General features: G+C 46.2%; 2 protein-coding genes across 10 annotated transcripts in view; both read left to right on the plus strand.

Moving 5' to 3' along the window:
* CLIP1 (CAP-Gly domain containing linker protein 1) overlaps positions 1-5,729 on the plus strand; it is a 71,515-nt gene extending 65,786 nt beyond the window's left edge. For 3 of the 9 annotated variants that reach the window (XM_054172886.1, XM_054172888.1, XM_054172887.1), the window contains 3 exons: positions 1,236-1,353; positions 1,623-1,776; positions 2,546-3,257. In XM_054172886.1, coding sequence (XP_054028861.1) covers positions 1,236-1,353; positions 1,623-1,776; positions 2,546-2,634 — 361 coding nt within the window. In that variant the 3' untranslated portion in view covers positions 2,635-3,257. Of the gene's footprint in view, positions 1-1,235; positions 1,354-1,622; positions 1,777-2,545; positions 3,259-3,406; positions 3,413-3,936; positions 4,062-4,748 lie in introns of those variants that run through there. The other 6 variants (XM_054172890.1, XM_054172889.1, XM_054172891.1 and 3 more) reach the window with 4 other exon arrangements.
* Positions 5,730-6,704: 975 nt separating this feature from the next.
* Positions 6,705-15,150, plus strand: VPS33A (VPS33A core subunit of CORVET and HOPS complexes). Its single transcript, XM_009909598.2, has 13 exons — positions 6,705-6,828; positions 6,926-6,991; positions 7,585-7,712; positions 8,213-8,402; positions 9,179-9,295; positions 9,944-10,118; positions 10,517-10,710; positions 12,296-12,422; positions 12,594-12,661; positions 12,986-13,123; positions 13,508-13,645; positions 13,799-13,967; positions 14,449-15,150. Exons 1-13 carry the CDS (start codon positions 6,727-6,729, stop codon positions 14,640-14,642), a joined length of 1,806 nt encoding a protein of 601 aa, XP_009907900.1. The 5' UTR covers positions 6,705-6,726; the 3' UTR covers positions 14,643-15,150.
* The last annotated feature ends 158 nt before the right edge of the window (positions 15,151-15,308 follow it).

Here is a 15,308-nt window from a genome sequence, read left to right on the forward strand (position 1 = left end):
CTTGAGTGGGTGAGATTTACTGTTTCATGGGCTGGGTATCATGGCTCTCACTAACTGTAGACATTGTGGATGTGAAAACTTTTCCATCTGAAACTAACCAATCCCACAAGGATGTGTTCTGCTCTCAATCCCCCAAACAGTTCTTAGGGAATGTATTACAGTTTCATTCAATGAAATCCTTACGTCGCTTAGTATCTTTGAAGTATTGGCTACTCCGTGGGCTTTGGGTGGTGGGTTCACGTTCAGGTAGCCTAGTTTGTCTTCAGCACCCTCAACTAGTAAGAACAGAAGCAGCTCACTGTGGCAGTGAGACCATGACCATCTAAACCAAAATGTTTGCAATTGCATGGAAAACTTGAGAGCTGCCAGCCAGCTGCTGAGCACTGCTGGGGCTCTGAAAAGTCAGCTTCCCTCCCAGAGAAGGAAACACGGATTGTGGAGTAACAAGCTTTTGTAACAATATCCTCACATCAGAGGACTTATCTGTGTACTGTGTGACCTAGCAGGACTCAGTAGCCCCAGTGGGAGCATGTCATAGCTGTAATGCCTTAACATCAGTGTCAGGACAGGATTTGTAGGCAGTTCTCTCTCATATTAGATCAGCTAAAAAGGTTGGGAGAAGTGGGCATAAGCACACAGAAAGGGTTTGTGCCTGCGCCGGAGGATTGCTTTTTAACTCTTCTTACACGGATCCCACACAAATCCCGCATGGGTTTGTGCTGAAGCAGTAGTTGGTAAAGGCCCAGAAACTCCATGTTTCTGGAAAGAATGATGCCACTGAAATTAGTGAGGACCAGCTGATATTTCCAGCATCATCAGTGCTTTGCATGACAACTTGTACAATGAGCTTTGCATGTGTGTTTTGTTGCTCGTTAGTAATTTTCAAGAAGTAACAAAACTCTGGAGTTAGCTTTTGTGGAACATTGTGCAATGTGTTTGTTTATCCTGTATCTCCCCAGTCTAGTAACTTGCTCCTTTAAATTCAAATGGATACGATGCTATGCAGATTCTGGCATGTTCTACCTAGGTAACATTTTTTGCTTTGTTTCCACAGTTGTAACATCTGAAATGTTTTATTCAGATATAAAATCCTTGTCAAGTACAGAATTGATTTTTTTGATATTGGTTTTTTTTAAGAACCACTTCTTACAGTAGGCTCATACTTGAAATAACTTCTCTAGGCGACTCCAATAACCCATTCTTTCGGTGACTTTTGGTGTTTGGTTTTCTTTTAGAGAATCAACATTAAAAAAAGAAATTGATGACGAGAGAGCATCTTTACAAAAATCCATCAATGTTACTAGTGCCTTGATCACACAAAAAGATGAGGAACTGGAAAAGCTCAGAAATGAGGTAAATGCAGCACAGTGGGATGATTCTTCATTTGGGATTAAGTTATGGCTAGAAGCGCGTGGATTCGTGTGCTTCCTGCCGAAGAGTTGGTTAATTCCTTTTATTTAGCATAGTTAAACCTTAGAACTAAATCTTTAGATCTCTGTGCCTATTCAGGTGACTTCTAGCTTGTGTTCTTGGTGCCCTTTTAGCCTTTGCCTCTAAGGGTGTTGCCTTGGTGATCTGGTTTTATTCTGGGAGGCCTAAGCAATCTCCAATAATTCTTACAGATCACAGTGCTCCGTGGAGAAAACGCCTCTGCAAAAACCTTGCAGTCAGTGGTTAAGTCATTGGAGTCTGATAAATTGAAACTTGAGGAAAAGGTGAAGAACTTGGAGCAAAAACTCAAGGAAAACAATGAACAGCCTTTAAGTAGCTCCTCAGGTAAAAGAGAGAGGGAGGGAGGGAGCCTCTCTGCTGGCTCTGCCTTCAGATTTAACCTTGTCAAATTTTGCAGCTGTTAACCAGGTGGTTAGAAGGAGGCTTAACAAACTGGACCTCCTGAGAAATGTGACTTCCCTGTTGCAGGACACACATTAGACAGGAATGAAGGAAATCTGTCCAGCTGCAAAATGTGACAGCTGCTGCCATTGCCAGTTAACCCCACTGACATCAGGGTGGGGGCAGTTTGACCTGAAGTGAAATGTGCATAAGCCATAAAACTTCATCCTGTCTGTGGTGGGGCTTCTGCACAAAAGCCTCTCTCAGACTGGTTTTGTTTTTCCTTGCTGTAGCTGCGAAGTAACATGCAGGCATCATAACAAACCCAGCACCTGAGCACAAGAGTGAGGATCCCACACTGCAGATATTCTTGCTTACCTTATGCTGAGCTGCTGAGGCTTTCTACCACTGCAACCTCATCTCTCAAGAGAGGAGTGTCCTTTGCCCATCTGCCAGTGTTGGCCATCACCCATACACCTTTTGTGGTTTAATATGTAACGTCCAGTATTGAATAAGCTTCTGTAAGGCAGTGGTCAAAAACAGGTCCTAAAGAAGTCACCCTGATTAAGCTTGCATAGAGTGATCAGAAAGCAGCAAGAATAAGATGTTCTGGATACCAGAGACAACTACTGCAGTCTCTGACTGTGCTATTGTGTGTTTCATAATTCAGATTACTGGATACTTACACCTCCTTTGTTTTTTTCCTTTAAAGGTGACATTGCTGCTAATCTGCTTCAAGATGACATTGCAAAAGAGAAGCAGGTATTTGATCTGAAACATCAACACACAAAACCAACATGATGGTGTCTGTGGGCAGAGGGAAATACTTTTCCAAATACAGTTCCTAATCAGATTTTGTACATCAGAATTATAATGGGTAGATTTGTCTTGTAAACTTCTGCTTCTGAAGGGAAATATTAATGGCAGGAAATAGTAAGAACCAAATGATCTTGGGCAAGTCATTCAGGTTCACTCAGGAGCAGAAGGAAGCAAGGAGGAAGCCAAAGATAGCAAGGTTTGACCTAATGGCCTGTTGGTGAGGTACAGCACAGCAGAACACACTCAAACTGCTCCTTGGTGTTCTTTCTGGAGGGTTCTCTGGATATAAGTAAGGAATAAGGTGTGACCCACCTGAATTTGTGGTGCTTGCCACTGTGAAGAAGTGGGCTTCCTGAGCTCCAATGCTACTTCTGAGCTTCTGCAGTTGGAAACATTGATCTTTGGAGATTCTTAACTGCAGAAGTTTACTCAGCAGTAGTGGTGCAAGTTGCTCAGTCAGTATGTCCTTGGTAGTAGGGAAAAACATGTATCAGAGAGTAGGTTATAATAATGGGCATGGGAAGCTCTTCCATGTGACTGGTGGTCTGTGACAAATGTTTGGGAAACATGGTTAGAATAGGAACACCTTCTGCTCACTGTAAAACTCTTCATTAGATCACTGATGTTAGTTAAAAAATGTCCTTTCTAGTCTGTACAGAGCTAGCAGTATTTAACACACACTAATCTCCAATCTTCTCCTGTTTCTCTGCCTCCTTGAATTCACCTGCTGCTGACAACCCTTCCATCCAATCAGCACGAGGTTTGTCCCACTTCTTGCCTTCCTTTGTTTTATCCACTGTGTTAATTAGCCAGGCATTATTTGATGACATTCAGCAGTGCTGGCCTGCAGATCTCTGTGGCTCTACTTTTGCTGTGCCCGCTGCTGCAGCGTAGCTCTGAGAGTATCCACCAGCACTGCAGGCTCAGAGCAGCAGCTACACTGCTCTGATCAGAGTCACCCGACAAGATTTGTGTTCAAAATGTTCCATTAGAACAAGAACTCAATCTATTGATGGTGGGCTGAGACCTACCAATGTCTTAGATGTGTTGGCTGGGCAAAACTACCAGTTCCCCAGCCAGAAGTCACACCAAGGGTCTTGGGAGGCCCTTTGGGAAGCTCCATTCCATGTTTTCTATGTCCCTGGTTGCTCTCCGTAACACAGATCCAGTGGTAAGGGTTCATGCAGAACTGAAGTGTCAGTTGGAGGGTTATTCCTTTGTTGCTGGCCTTTTCTGAAGTGCAGTCCTCACCCTGCTGACTGTCCTTGTTCTTCATGATCACAGATTGACTTCCTCAATTCCGTGATAGTGGATCTGCAAAGGAGAAATGAAGAACTGAACTTGAAAATACAACGAATGTGTGAAGCAGCCCTCAACGGCAATGAAGAGGAGATAAACAACTACGACAGGTACAAATCCTACAGGAAACCTTGGCTTGTGTTTGGGGAACTGTTGGCAGCAGTCACTTATCATCTGCACAATGCACTAGCTTGTGCTCAGCCATTGGGAAGGACAAACGTAGCTTTCTCTTGTATTTAGTCATCAGTCCAGCCTTCTTCTTAGGTCCATTACGGTGGTGCATCTGCTAGTGCAAAGTAATCCTCTGTACAGGTCACAAACACTGATGTATCATAACATACATGGTGTTAGACTTGGTTGAGTTTGGCCCTTTCCCAGTTAAGTAGAAGAATGTTTGCTCTCAAGAGGCCAGTAGCTGAATTGGGATGGAGATCTCCAGTCCAGGGGAACAGAACTAAAACCTGCTTGATATATTGTGACTTCAGATCTCTTCTTTCAAGGGAAAAGAGAAACTAGTTCAGGTGTGTTTCTTTTTAAAATAAGGTCTGTATTTGAGCAAATATTTACATAGAGCAGTTTGGTACAAGGGATTATAGGGATACTGCCAGGTAGTTGAGATGTCAGAAGATCTTCAAGAAGAGGTTTTGGGTTTGGGGAGGTTTTCTTGTTCTTGTTGTTGATCATTATGCTTCCCCAGCCTTGATGATTCCAAGACAGGTTCTCGGGCAGGGCAGTGGGCCTGTCACCTTTCTGAAGGAGAATTTCCCCGCTTGACTTGTGCTGGTGCTATCTTGCAGTGAGGAGGAAAGCCTGTCGAAGAAGAAACCTCGTCTCTTCTGCGATATCTGTGGCTGCTTTGATCTTCATGACACCGAAGATTGTCCAACCCAGGCACAGATGCTGGAGGAGACACCTCACTCGGCCTACCACGGCAGCAGGAGAGAAGAACGTCCCTACTGCGATACCTGTGAGATGTTTGGGCACTGGACGGCTGACTGCAATGACGATGAGACCTTCTAACGCACCGCACAGCGCCAGCAGGGACTCCCTGTGTCCTCAGCGGACGATTTACACCACCAGCATTTGTCTGTGCTGAATGTCAGGAAAAGGGACAGCGTTTCTTGACCCACTCGCTCCCCTTCCTCTTGCCCATCCACTCCAGAATGAGTAAATTGATACTTATTTTGCTCCTCCACTAATAAATACCTGACCTCCCTTTAATAAACTTCAATGAAATATAAATAAATGATTTAGCAGATGACTTTATGCTGTTTCTTCCCAGGGTTCTGGGTTTGTCCCCACTCCTAACAAGAAATGCCCCCATGCTGTTGCATCTGTTGATGGGAAAAGATGTATAGGAACGAAGCACTATAGTTCTATTAAAGCTTATTTAAGTACCTTAAAAATTATGCTGTTAATTTTCATATTTGCACTAAACCCTTTTAAGGCTGAATTTGTACATTTAGATTTTTAAGCTTTTTTTGACACTGGACTGGATTGAGAACTGTTTCACCTTTTTTCTTTCATTGACTCCTTTGGTTGTGATTTCGCTTGGTGAAAGTAAGCTTTGGGTGTCGGTTTGAGGACAGTATGAGACGTGAAATCGTGAAGCAGGTAAGAAATGGAGCTGCTGTGGTGGTTCTAGAAACCAATATGCTGTGCAGATCTCGAACAGCTTTGGGGACAGTCCTTTTTTTCATTCTTTCAGCTTCTCTATAGTGTGTGTATGGTGTGTGTGTGTATATATGCATATATATATTAAAGTTATATTTTGGAAAAAAAAAAAAAAAAGATGTGTGTTCATTCAGATCTTTCTGTTCTCTGTCCAGCATGAGGGTTGGGCTGGCCCCTAGATGAATAATGTGCTGTTAGCCCTTCTTCCTTCCTAAAGGAAGAAGGAGTAAGGGAAAGAGATTCAGGGACTGGAAAAGAAAACTCAGCTTTAATGAAACAGTAACAAAAAGAATGCAATATGAATACAAAACCAATTCTCTACCCTTGTGTGCAAAACCAATTTTGATCTTCCTTAGACTCTGGGCTGGATTCAGCCTGGGCTTCACGTCTTGGGCTCAGGAACTGGGTTCACGAGCTCACAGAGGGGGACCAAGGGCAGCAGAATGAACAAGTCCTCTCTGGCCACTGGCCATAGATAAGGCTTTACCCTTATGATCCCTTGGCTTTAGATGCATGACCTTTTTATTTTTTTTTATGTCCGTCATCTGTGCCACCCCAGGGTGGCACACAATGTGTATCAGCGGCCTTGGTCTGCACAGGAGAGAGCCTAAGCAAGAGCCTTCCTGCACGCCCACCCTTGGCACTAACTAAATATCAGTGTTTATCACTGCTAGAAGCACCCAGTCTGTGAAAACAAGCCCTGAACTTCAGTGTGCCGACACTGAGCAGAGATTTGACTTCAGTGGAATCACTGGAGAATTGGTTTGTGTTCAGGATGCAACAGACTGCAGGGAACAAACATCCCTTGTACTATGTGACTAAATAGAAAAGCAGTAGTACCTTGTGGGACGTCGCTACTGACGCAACAGGCTTTCGGTAATGGCCGAGGAACGTTGCTGGCGTCACCAGACGTGTGGAAGCCGGAGAGTTTGGCGCACCAGCGCGAGGGTCCGGGTACCACGAGGACTGGGTGCGGCGGAGGGTGACGCGGCGTCCGCTAGGGGGCGCCGTGGTGCCGGGCAGACGGCGAGGTCCCGCCCTTCCTATCACGTGACCAGCGGCAGGTGACTGGAGGCGTCACGTGAGCGGCGCGGGGGGACGATGGCAGCGCACCTGAGCTCGGGGCGCGTGAACCTGACGGCGCTGCGCGAGGCGGGGCGCAGGGAGCTGCGCGAGTTCCTGGACAAGTGCGCGGGCTCCAAGGTGCGCGGGGCGCGGGGGAGGGAGACGGACACGGGACCGGGCACCGCCGGGCCAGGCTGAGCCGAGCCGGGCCTGACGCCGCTCTGCCTTCCCGCAGGCCATCGTGTGGGACGAGTACCTGACCGGGCCCTTCGGGCTGATCGCGCAGTACTCTCTCCTCAAGGTAAGGGCCGCGACAGGGTCGGGAGGAGGGGTGGTAGTGGGTCCCTCAGCCGCCGGGCTGTGTCATAGAATCGTTTGTAGTGGAAAAGACCTTTAAGATCATCGAATCCAACCGTTAATGAAACACTACCAAGTCTGCTGCTAACCAAGTCCCTCAGCGCCACATCTCCACGACTTTTAAACCCTTCTAGGGATGGCAACTCTGCCACTGCCCTGGGCAACCTGATCCAGGCTTGCAAGGGTTCCTCATGTCCAACCTAAACCGCCCCTGGCACCACTTGTGGCCATTTCCTCCTTGTCTGTTGATTGATACTTGGGAGAAGAGCCAGACCCCCACCTGCCTCCAGGTGTGGAGAGCAATGAGGTCTTTCCTCAGCCTCCTTTTCTCCAGACTCCGCAACCTCAGTTCCCTCAGTTGTTCTTATCAGAACAGCACATCCAAAATTCTGGGTCTGTTTCATGCAAATCATAGCTCTAAGCCATGGACAGGTGTCTGTAGAAAGATTACTTCAGAAGACAAATTTAAAGATAAGCATAATACTCACTTGTCACTGGAGTTCCCCACAGCTCGTGAATGTTTTTACTCCGGTTTAGGAACATGAGGTGGAAAAGATGTTCACTCTCAAGCCAGGCCGCCTGCCCCAAGCTGATGTCAAGAACATAATCTTCTTCGTTAGGCCCAAGCTGGAACTGATGGACATCATCACAGACAATGTGCTTAGGTACAGTGGATGCTGCAAGGGGGAGTCTGCTTGTGGTTCTCTTCTGGGCAGCAGGTTGGGGCTCCTGATGGAGGGGACAGATTTGGCCTGGAACTGGTTTGCCACATCTAGGCTCATAATGGGGAACTATGTGCAGCTGCCCCTGGGGCAAGCTTGAGTTGGGGTGCAAGACACCTTGGGAAGGAAGGGGATTTGTCTGGCAGTGCAGAAGGTGTGTTCCTTCTTAACATGTGCATTCCTTCTGATTAGCAGGAATGAGTTGTGCTTTGATTCTGAGCACTGCAGGAAATCTGAGTCACTTTGCCCTGCTTTCAGGCTTGTGGCTGCAGATGCATGTGGCTGGGTAAAAAATAACCTGCAACACAAAGCTAGGAATGGCAGTTGGCAGTAACAACTGAGCATGGCATTCTCTTGTCTTCTGAATGCAGTGCCCCTGCCCACAGTCTGTTAGTTACCAGCTGAGTTACCCTTTGCTGTGCTCCTGCCTGTGACTCTTGCAGGGAAGACAGAGGCCGCTCTCCCCAGAGGGACTTCCACATCCTCTTTGTGCCACGCCGCAGCCTGCTCTGTGAGCAGTGGCTGAAGGAGCAGGGCGTGCTGGGGTCCTTCATCCACCGAGAGCAGTACAGCCTGGACCTGATACCCTTTGATGGAGACCTGCTTTCCATGGAGTCGGAGAGTGCGTTCAAGGTGAGCACTTTTCTTATCTTTGAGGAAAAACCTTGTGTGGTTTTGTGTTGCCTGTGAGTCTTTACTACAAATCTCTCAGAGCAGTTTGTTGGTGACCCAGGCAGCAGGGGAAGGCCTTGCAAAGCAGATGTGGCTTAATCCTGAGCACTGAACTGAGCCTGTGGGTTTTCTAACTAAAGACTGAAGAAACAATCACTACTATCTCGCTGCATCCTAGTTCCTCCAGCTTCAACTGCTGGTGTTATTTTCACAAATCAGGCAATCATGAGGCTTAAAATCCTCCATCACTGCAAAGAGTGAGCAGAGTTTGTGTCAATAACAGCCTGTATGGCAGTTAATACTGTGCACTGTCACACACCAGCTGTGTGCCCTGTGCTCTCAGAATGCTGTGTCTGGGGATGGAAAAGTGTGAGAGTTCCTTTGGCCCATCTCAGCCTTATTAAGCATAGCCCAGGGGACATGTCAGGGCTTGCAGCTGCTTGTTGGCAACTGTGATGAGGTGATGTGTGCTCAGGGTGGCCTGATTAGAGAGAAACTCTTAGCAGTCACTTTCTGGCTCTCTTACTCCTCACCATCAGACTGGGAATGGGGTTCAGCGACTGGTGTGATCAAATTGTTTGAAGTAGTGACAGCATAGATGAGGTCTGTACTTGCCAACAGCCATAGTTTTTCCCCATCCTTTATCTTCTCTGAACTGTTCACATGGATCACGCTCTGCTGTGGAAGTAGCTGTGTTGGATTGACCCCCTCCATCAGGAATCCTTCTTGTTGTTTAGGAATGCTACCTGGAGAGTGACCAGACAAGTCTGTACCATGCAGCAAAGGGGCTGATGACACTGCAGGCTCTCTATGGAACCATCCCACAGATCTTTGGGAAGGGCGAGTGTGCCCGGGTAAGGCAAGCACTGCTGCTGGAAAAATGTCTCTTGTGCTTTGGAAGTGCCTTAAGGACATTTGGGTAAATGCACCTCTGGGATGTTTTTTTAATCCAGCCACAGACCCTTGTGATATTGGAATTTCAGGATCCTGGCCTTCAGATCTTTGTTATCTCTGGCCAAAAGAACGATCTTTGCTGTTCCTTAAGTCTGATTTCATACACATTTTCCTCATAGATGCACTGCCTTTGTGCTTTCAGCAGTTCTTGCTCTGGAGAGTTAGCAGCTACCCAGCTGGTAGCAGAAGGGCTGGATAAAGCAGGAAATCTGTAACCTACTGCTCCTGCCTTGGCTTTTGTCCTCTCTGTATAACTTACACCACTTTTTGTTCTCTCTGATCAACCTACAGTGTTATTGGTGCCTTTTGTAATAAGCATGTGGCTTTGACGCTGTCACTGTCTTGCTGAGCTGCTGAGGACTTTTTTATGGATCTTATCCTACCCCCATCTCTCAGCCAGTCTGCACTTCCTGCCACTCTGTACCTTCCGCCAGTCTCTTCCTTTACCCACAGCTGTGCCCCATAATTGCATAAGCTTGCAGGGCCTAGAAACCAAATCCATCTCTTGTGGCCTGCACCTTAACCAGACCAGCATGATTCATTTTCAGCATGTGGCCAATATGATGATCAGGATGAAGCGTGAGTTCCCTGGAAGCCAGAACTCGATATTTCCTGTCTTCGATACTCTCTTGCTGCTGGACCGCAACGTGGACCTGCTGACACCACTGGCCACACAGCTGACCTACGAGGGGCTGATAGATGAAATCTATGGCATCCAGAACAGTGAGTGGGGCCGGCCTGGGGCAGGTCTCTGGTTGCTGGGGCAGGTTGCAGTGTGTCAGGTGGGTTCCTGCCTCACTAAATGGCTGCGGTGTGGGAGCAGCTCACCTGCTTGGTTCATTCCCAAGCTAGCTAGCCCATCAAGATCAGCTCTGGCTCTTTTTCCCTAATACTGGGAGTGGAGTACAGCACGTGGTTGTTAAATGGGCATATTATAGATGATGGCTAGGTGCAGACACAGTGACACAGAACACATGGTGTGGGAGTAAAAGAGTCTGCCTTTACCCTCCGTGCCATGCTGAGGGGATGGGAACAGTTTGTGAAAGGCTGTTCAGAGCTCTCCGGCTCTTCAGGAGGTGAAGTTCCAGTCCTTACAAGGGTTATTCCTCTTCCTTTCATAGCTTATGTGAAACTCCCTCCTGAGAAGTTTGCCCCAAAGAAGCAGGGTGAGGGTGGGAAAGATCTCCCCACAGAACCCAAGAAGCTCCAGTTGAACTCTGCTGAAGAGCTGTATGCTGAAATCCGAGACAAGAACTTCAATGCCGTGGGGTCGGTGCTGAGCAAGAAAGCCAAGATCATTTCAGCAGCCTTTGAGGTGAGCCTGTATCTGACTCTGCAAATGCTTGGGCATTCTTTTTGTCTGTATTCAGCTGGGTTATGATTCCAGCTTGAGCTGATGCCATGGAGTAATCCCCCAGAAGAAAACAGATACTTTCCAGGCATAAGATCAACTCCACTCTGTTGAGTAGGTCAAATCTACTCTCAGGAATCCTTTAGTAACATGGATCCTTTCTTCTCTCCACGCCTCTGTTCTGGGACTTTTCCTGTCCTCACTGTTAAAAGCTTGTCTCAGAGCTAGCCTAAACCACACCTCTGCTGCGTTAAGCCTTTACATCTCTTAGTAGAAACTGCTTTCTTCAGCCTGCAGAACAGTCAGATGCTGCTTCCTTCTGCAAGAGAGCAAAAGTTAATCTCAGCTTACTGCTTAATTCCAGTTTGCTCCAGTTGTTACCAGTTGTTAACCAAAAGGCCCTTTCCCCTCTGTATTCACTGAGGCTTTTAGATATAAAACTCCACAATGTACATAGAGTGTTTTGGCTGGCATAAAGCAACAGGGATGTGAGACAGACTTAGAGGATATTTGAACTGTAAAACCTTAGATAAAGCTTGAGAGTGCTGGGGGTATGCTAATGGTTTTGTTTGAAAGCATCCTGTTGATGATACATAAACTGAGATCACATATTTCTGCTTTCAGACTTCATGGTGATTCTTGAGAGAACTTGATACCCTGTTTGGTAGTATTTCTTTGGCTTTTGATTTGCCTCCTCACTCCTGCTACATTTAAGATGGGGTAGCAGTATCTTAACTGAAATACTGTGTGCTCAGCCTCCTTTCCTAGTTACTGCAGTATTAGTGCTGAAGGTGCTAAAGAGGGACTATTCATACTAGTTGTTAACAAAAAAAATGTAATCAAGACATTGTCAGAGGTAATGGGTGATAATGAAACAGCAGCATATTGGCAGCAGAGGGCTTCTTAAATTGCAGGCTTCTTCATTATCACTCTCCTGCCTGCACTTGCCCATTTAAACCCTTCACATATGAGTCAAATTACTATTTTTGTTCCAAGTTGCATCAAGAGGCAAGTAGCCCAAATGAAATACAGACCTCTGGACTGCCCTGAGAGCTGAAGTCTTCATTGTGTTTCATCAGATCTTGATCAAAACCTGGGACATTGTTAACAGCCAGGTACAGTGAATGGCAGCTTGGTTCTGTAGCACCTGTCACTGCTATTTTGAGTAGACATGTCCCCATCTCCAGCTGCAGTTACCTGAGCTCTGTGTTTACTAGCAACAAGCAAAGCAATTGTCTTTGCACGAAGAAGGTGATTTTGCTGGTAGGGAAACGAGCAGATAGTGCCAGCTGAAGTCAAAGGTGTAGAAAAGTAATTGGTAACGCTGGTATAAAGGGAAAAAAAGTGTAATGATCCTGTTGTATTATGTCCTGCCTCTTCTGGTGGTCAGAACACCATTACAGGTAATACTGTGGCTTTTGTGTAAGCATTTAAAATCTTTTGTCTTTTTAAAAGACTGCAGATCTCTGTTGCAATGAGTACAGTAAAAAGCTACTAGTTGGTGTTCTTGATCTGAACAAGACCTAACCTAAATGATGGATTTCTTTAGGAAAGACACCACGCAAAGACCGTTGGAGAGATCAAGCAGTTTGTCTCACAGCTGCCACACATGCAGGCTGCAAGGAGTTCTCTAGCAAACCACACCTCCATTGCAGAACTCATCAAAGACATCACCAGTGAGTATTCCTTCAGCAGTCTCTGACTATAGCAAGGTGCAAGACAATTTGATGGACATCACTCAGCTTGAGAAAAATTGGCTTGGCTCCATTCAATGCATCTCTGCTAAAATGTTCAGTGTAGGAAAGAAGCTGCCAGCAGCTGTATTGATTTTCATTTTTTCCCCAAAGCATCTGAAGATTTCTTCGATAATTTAACGGTGGAACAGGAGTTCATGTCAGGAATAGACACAGACAAGGTAAGTAGACACAACTACAATGTATTTCTCTGTTTTGGTTTGGCTTGGGTTTTTTTCTGTTTGATTCTTTTGAGAGGAAGCATCTGATCTTGATGATGTCTGAGTCGTCCTAGTGTCAAGGTGGTGAGCTCTGATGTGTGTCTCTAACTACTGACTGTGGAACTGATGTGCTTTAGAAAGACTCGGGGTGGAACCAGTGCTGATAGCCTTGAGCTGCTGTCAGAGCTATTTTGGAGATACTTGGCAAAACATGGCATTTCTTCCCAGGTCTTACAAGTACTTCAACAGATCTTTAAGTAACAGCTTATGTATTTTTCTCAATAGGTTAACAATTACATTGAAGACTGCATAGCTCAAAAACATCCATTAATCAAGATCTTGCGTCTCGTTTGCCTGCAATCCATCTGCAACAGTGGATTGAAGCAGAAGGTTCTGGACTACTACAAAAGAGAGATTCTGCAGGTGGGGCTCTAACTTTGGGATTGATACATCTGATAAAAGCCACCTCAAAGCATCAGCTCTACAACTCTAGCATTTCAGACAGGCACAGCTTAGACATAGGGGGTGTTGATGTCCAGTGCACAGGGAAAGCGCTGAGGCTGCAGTCTGAGCTGATTGCCATGACTCAGGAGGTGTTTGTGTGTGTTTTACAACATGTAGACACAGCAGCTTCTATCATTGCACTTTTTGCCATCATGATTTAAACACTAAACTGGATACACTCTGGAGAGATTCAAACAAAAAACTTTTTTTAAACAAACATCTTTGCCTTTGTTTTTTTTTTTGTTAACCACTCTAGTCATAGACTGCTGACATGGTATTAAAGGTGAATTCTTCACATTGCAGACCTATGGCTATGAACATATATTAACTTTAAACAACTTGGAGAAGGCAGGACTCCTGAAACCTCAGACAAGTGGCAGGAATAACTACCCAACCATCAGGAAGACCCTGCGCTTATGGATGGATGATGTGAATGAACAGGTAAATGTGCACTTCAGCAGTCAGTCTTAGGTCTGACCTTACAGGATTATATGCAGCAGGAAACCTTCCCTACTTTTGTTATGATTTCTCCGATGCTGTTTTGCAGTCTGCAATGGCAGTCACCTGCTGCTCCCCCTCTGCTCTCTTCTGCAGAACCCAAATGACATCTCCTATGTGTACAGCGGCTATGCTCCCCTCAGCGTACGCCTGGCACAGCTACTGGCTCGGCCAGGGTGGAGGAGCATAGAGGAGGTTCTAAAGATGCTGCCAGGTCCCCATTTTGAGGAGAGACAGCAGTTACCTACTGGCCTTCAGAAAAAGCGTAAGTTTTGCTTTATTTCCACCTTTTTTTTAAAGGGAAGTGCATCTCTGTTAGGCTGGCAGAGTCCAGGCATCTCTCTCATCTCCCTGTCCCACTGCAGTGGTAGGTCTCCCTTGCCCATTTTTGACAGCTTTCTGGCCTCTTTGAAACATCCAGTCATATACTCAGCCTGCTATTAATGTGCTATAGAGCTGTGCATTGGTTTAACTTCTCACCAGAGTGCTCAAATAAACTATTACTTTAATAAGGAACATTACAATGAAGGTCAGCATCACTCGCCTAGGCAGGCAAAGAACCTTCTGCAAAGAGACCCCAGTTGGGAGCAGACCCTGCATTCCTGGCCCCAAGTCCAGTGGTTCCACCCAGTAGGTTTCCTCTCTAACTCAGCTGTCCCCTTTTATTTTAGCTTTAGGTCATTTTGAGTTTGACTGAGAATTGATGGACAGGCCTAAGACAACATGTCACATGTTTCTGAACACAGGTCAGCACGGTGAGAACCGAGTCACACTGGTGTTCTTCCTGGGAGGAGTAACGTATGCTGAAATTGCTGCGCTGAGGTTTCTGTCCCAAATGGAAGATGGAGGCACAGAGTACGTCATAGCCACTACAAAACTGATCAATGGGACCAGTTGGATCAAATCCTTGATGGAAAAACTGGAGCCTGCCCCTTTCTAGGGTCTGTGGGGAGAGACAGTAAAAGCAAGAGGCCCTGTGTGACACAGGCATGTCAGCCTCTGGCCTGGCTGCTTGAACATCAGAGAAACACTACGGTGAAAGAAGTTATCCTGGGCCCAGGTTGTGCTGCAGTTATCCTCATCCGTCTCTGCACTTGTATTCCTGCTGCTCATGGTACTGCCAAGTAGTACTGAAAGCCACTAACAAACTGGGAGAGAGATCCCTGCTCATGGTCTGAACTGGTAAACAAGTGCTGGGGAAGTGGAGATCAGCCCTGGTCCTTCTGTTTGGCAAAGCACTTCTGTTTTTTCCTTCAGTTTAGTTTTGGTGGGAGATTTGATTACTTCCTTTTACCCTCCTAAGGTTCTGAGAGGGCAGGATGTTTTCTGTTCCAAATTTCATACCACTCTTGGCAATAGCTAGCCACGTGCATGTCAACAGCACTGACTGCAAGTAACCCAGCTGCACCCAAATGATGAGGAAGATGCTTCAGTCTCTTTTTTTTTTTTTTTTCCCATTGCTCTCTGAAGGGATCAGTGTGAGGTGGCTTGTTTGTCCTGACTCTGAAAGGCAACTCTGGAGTATGAATGACATCACTATGGCAAAAGCTTACATGTAAAGGTACACCACCACTCCCCCCCATGGGAGTCGGAGCAAAAAATAGTG

Source organism: Dryobates pubescens, chromosome 25 (genome assembly GCF_014839835.1).
Source record: "Dryobates pubescens isolate bDryPub1 chromosome 25, bDryPub1.pri, whole genome shotgun sequence".
In the NCBI taxonomy this organism is placed as follows: domain Eukaryota; kingdom Metazoa; phylum Chordata; class Aves; order Piciformes; family Picidae; genus Dryobates; species Dryobates pubescens.

Coding starts and splice junctions, on each gene's coding strand:
- VPS33A (XM_009909598.2), top strand. CDS start 6,727: ATGGCAGCGCACCTGAGCTCGGGGCGCGTGAACCTGACGGCGCTGCGC. Junction 6,829..6,925: donor ACAAGTGCGCGGGCTCCAAG/GTGCGCGGGGCG, acceptor GCCTTCCCGCAG/GCCATCGTGTGGGACGAGTA. Junction 6,992..7,584: donor CGCAGTACTCTCTCCTCAAG/GTAAGGGCCGCG, acceptor ACTCCGGTTTAG/GAACATGAGGTGGAAAAGAT.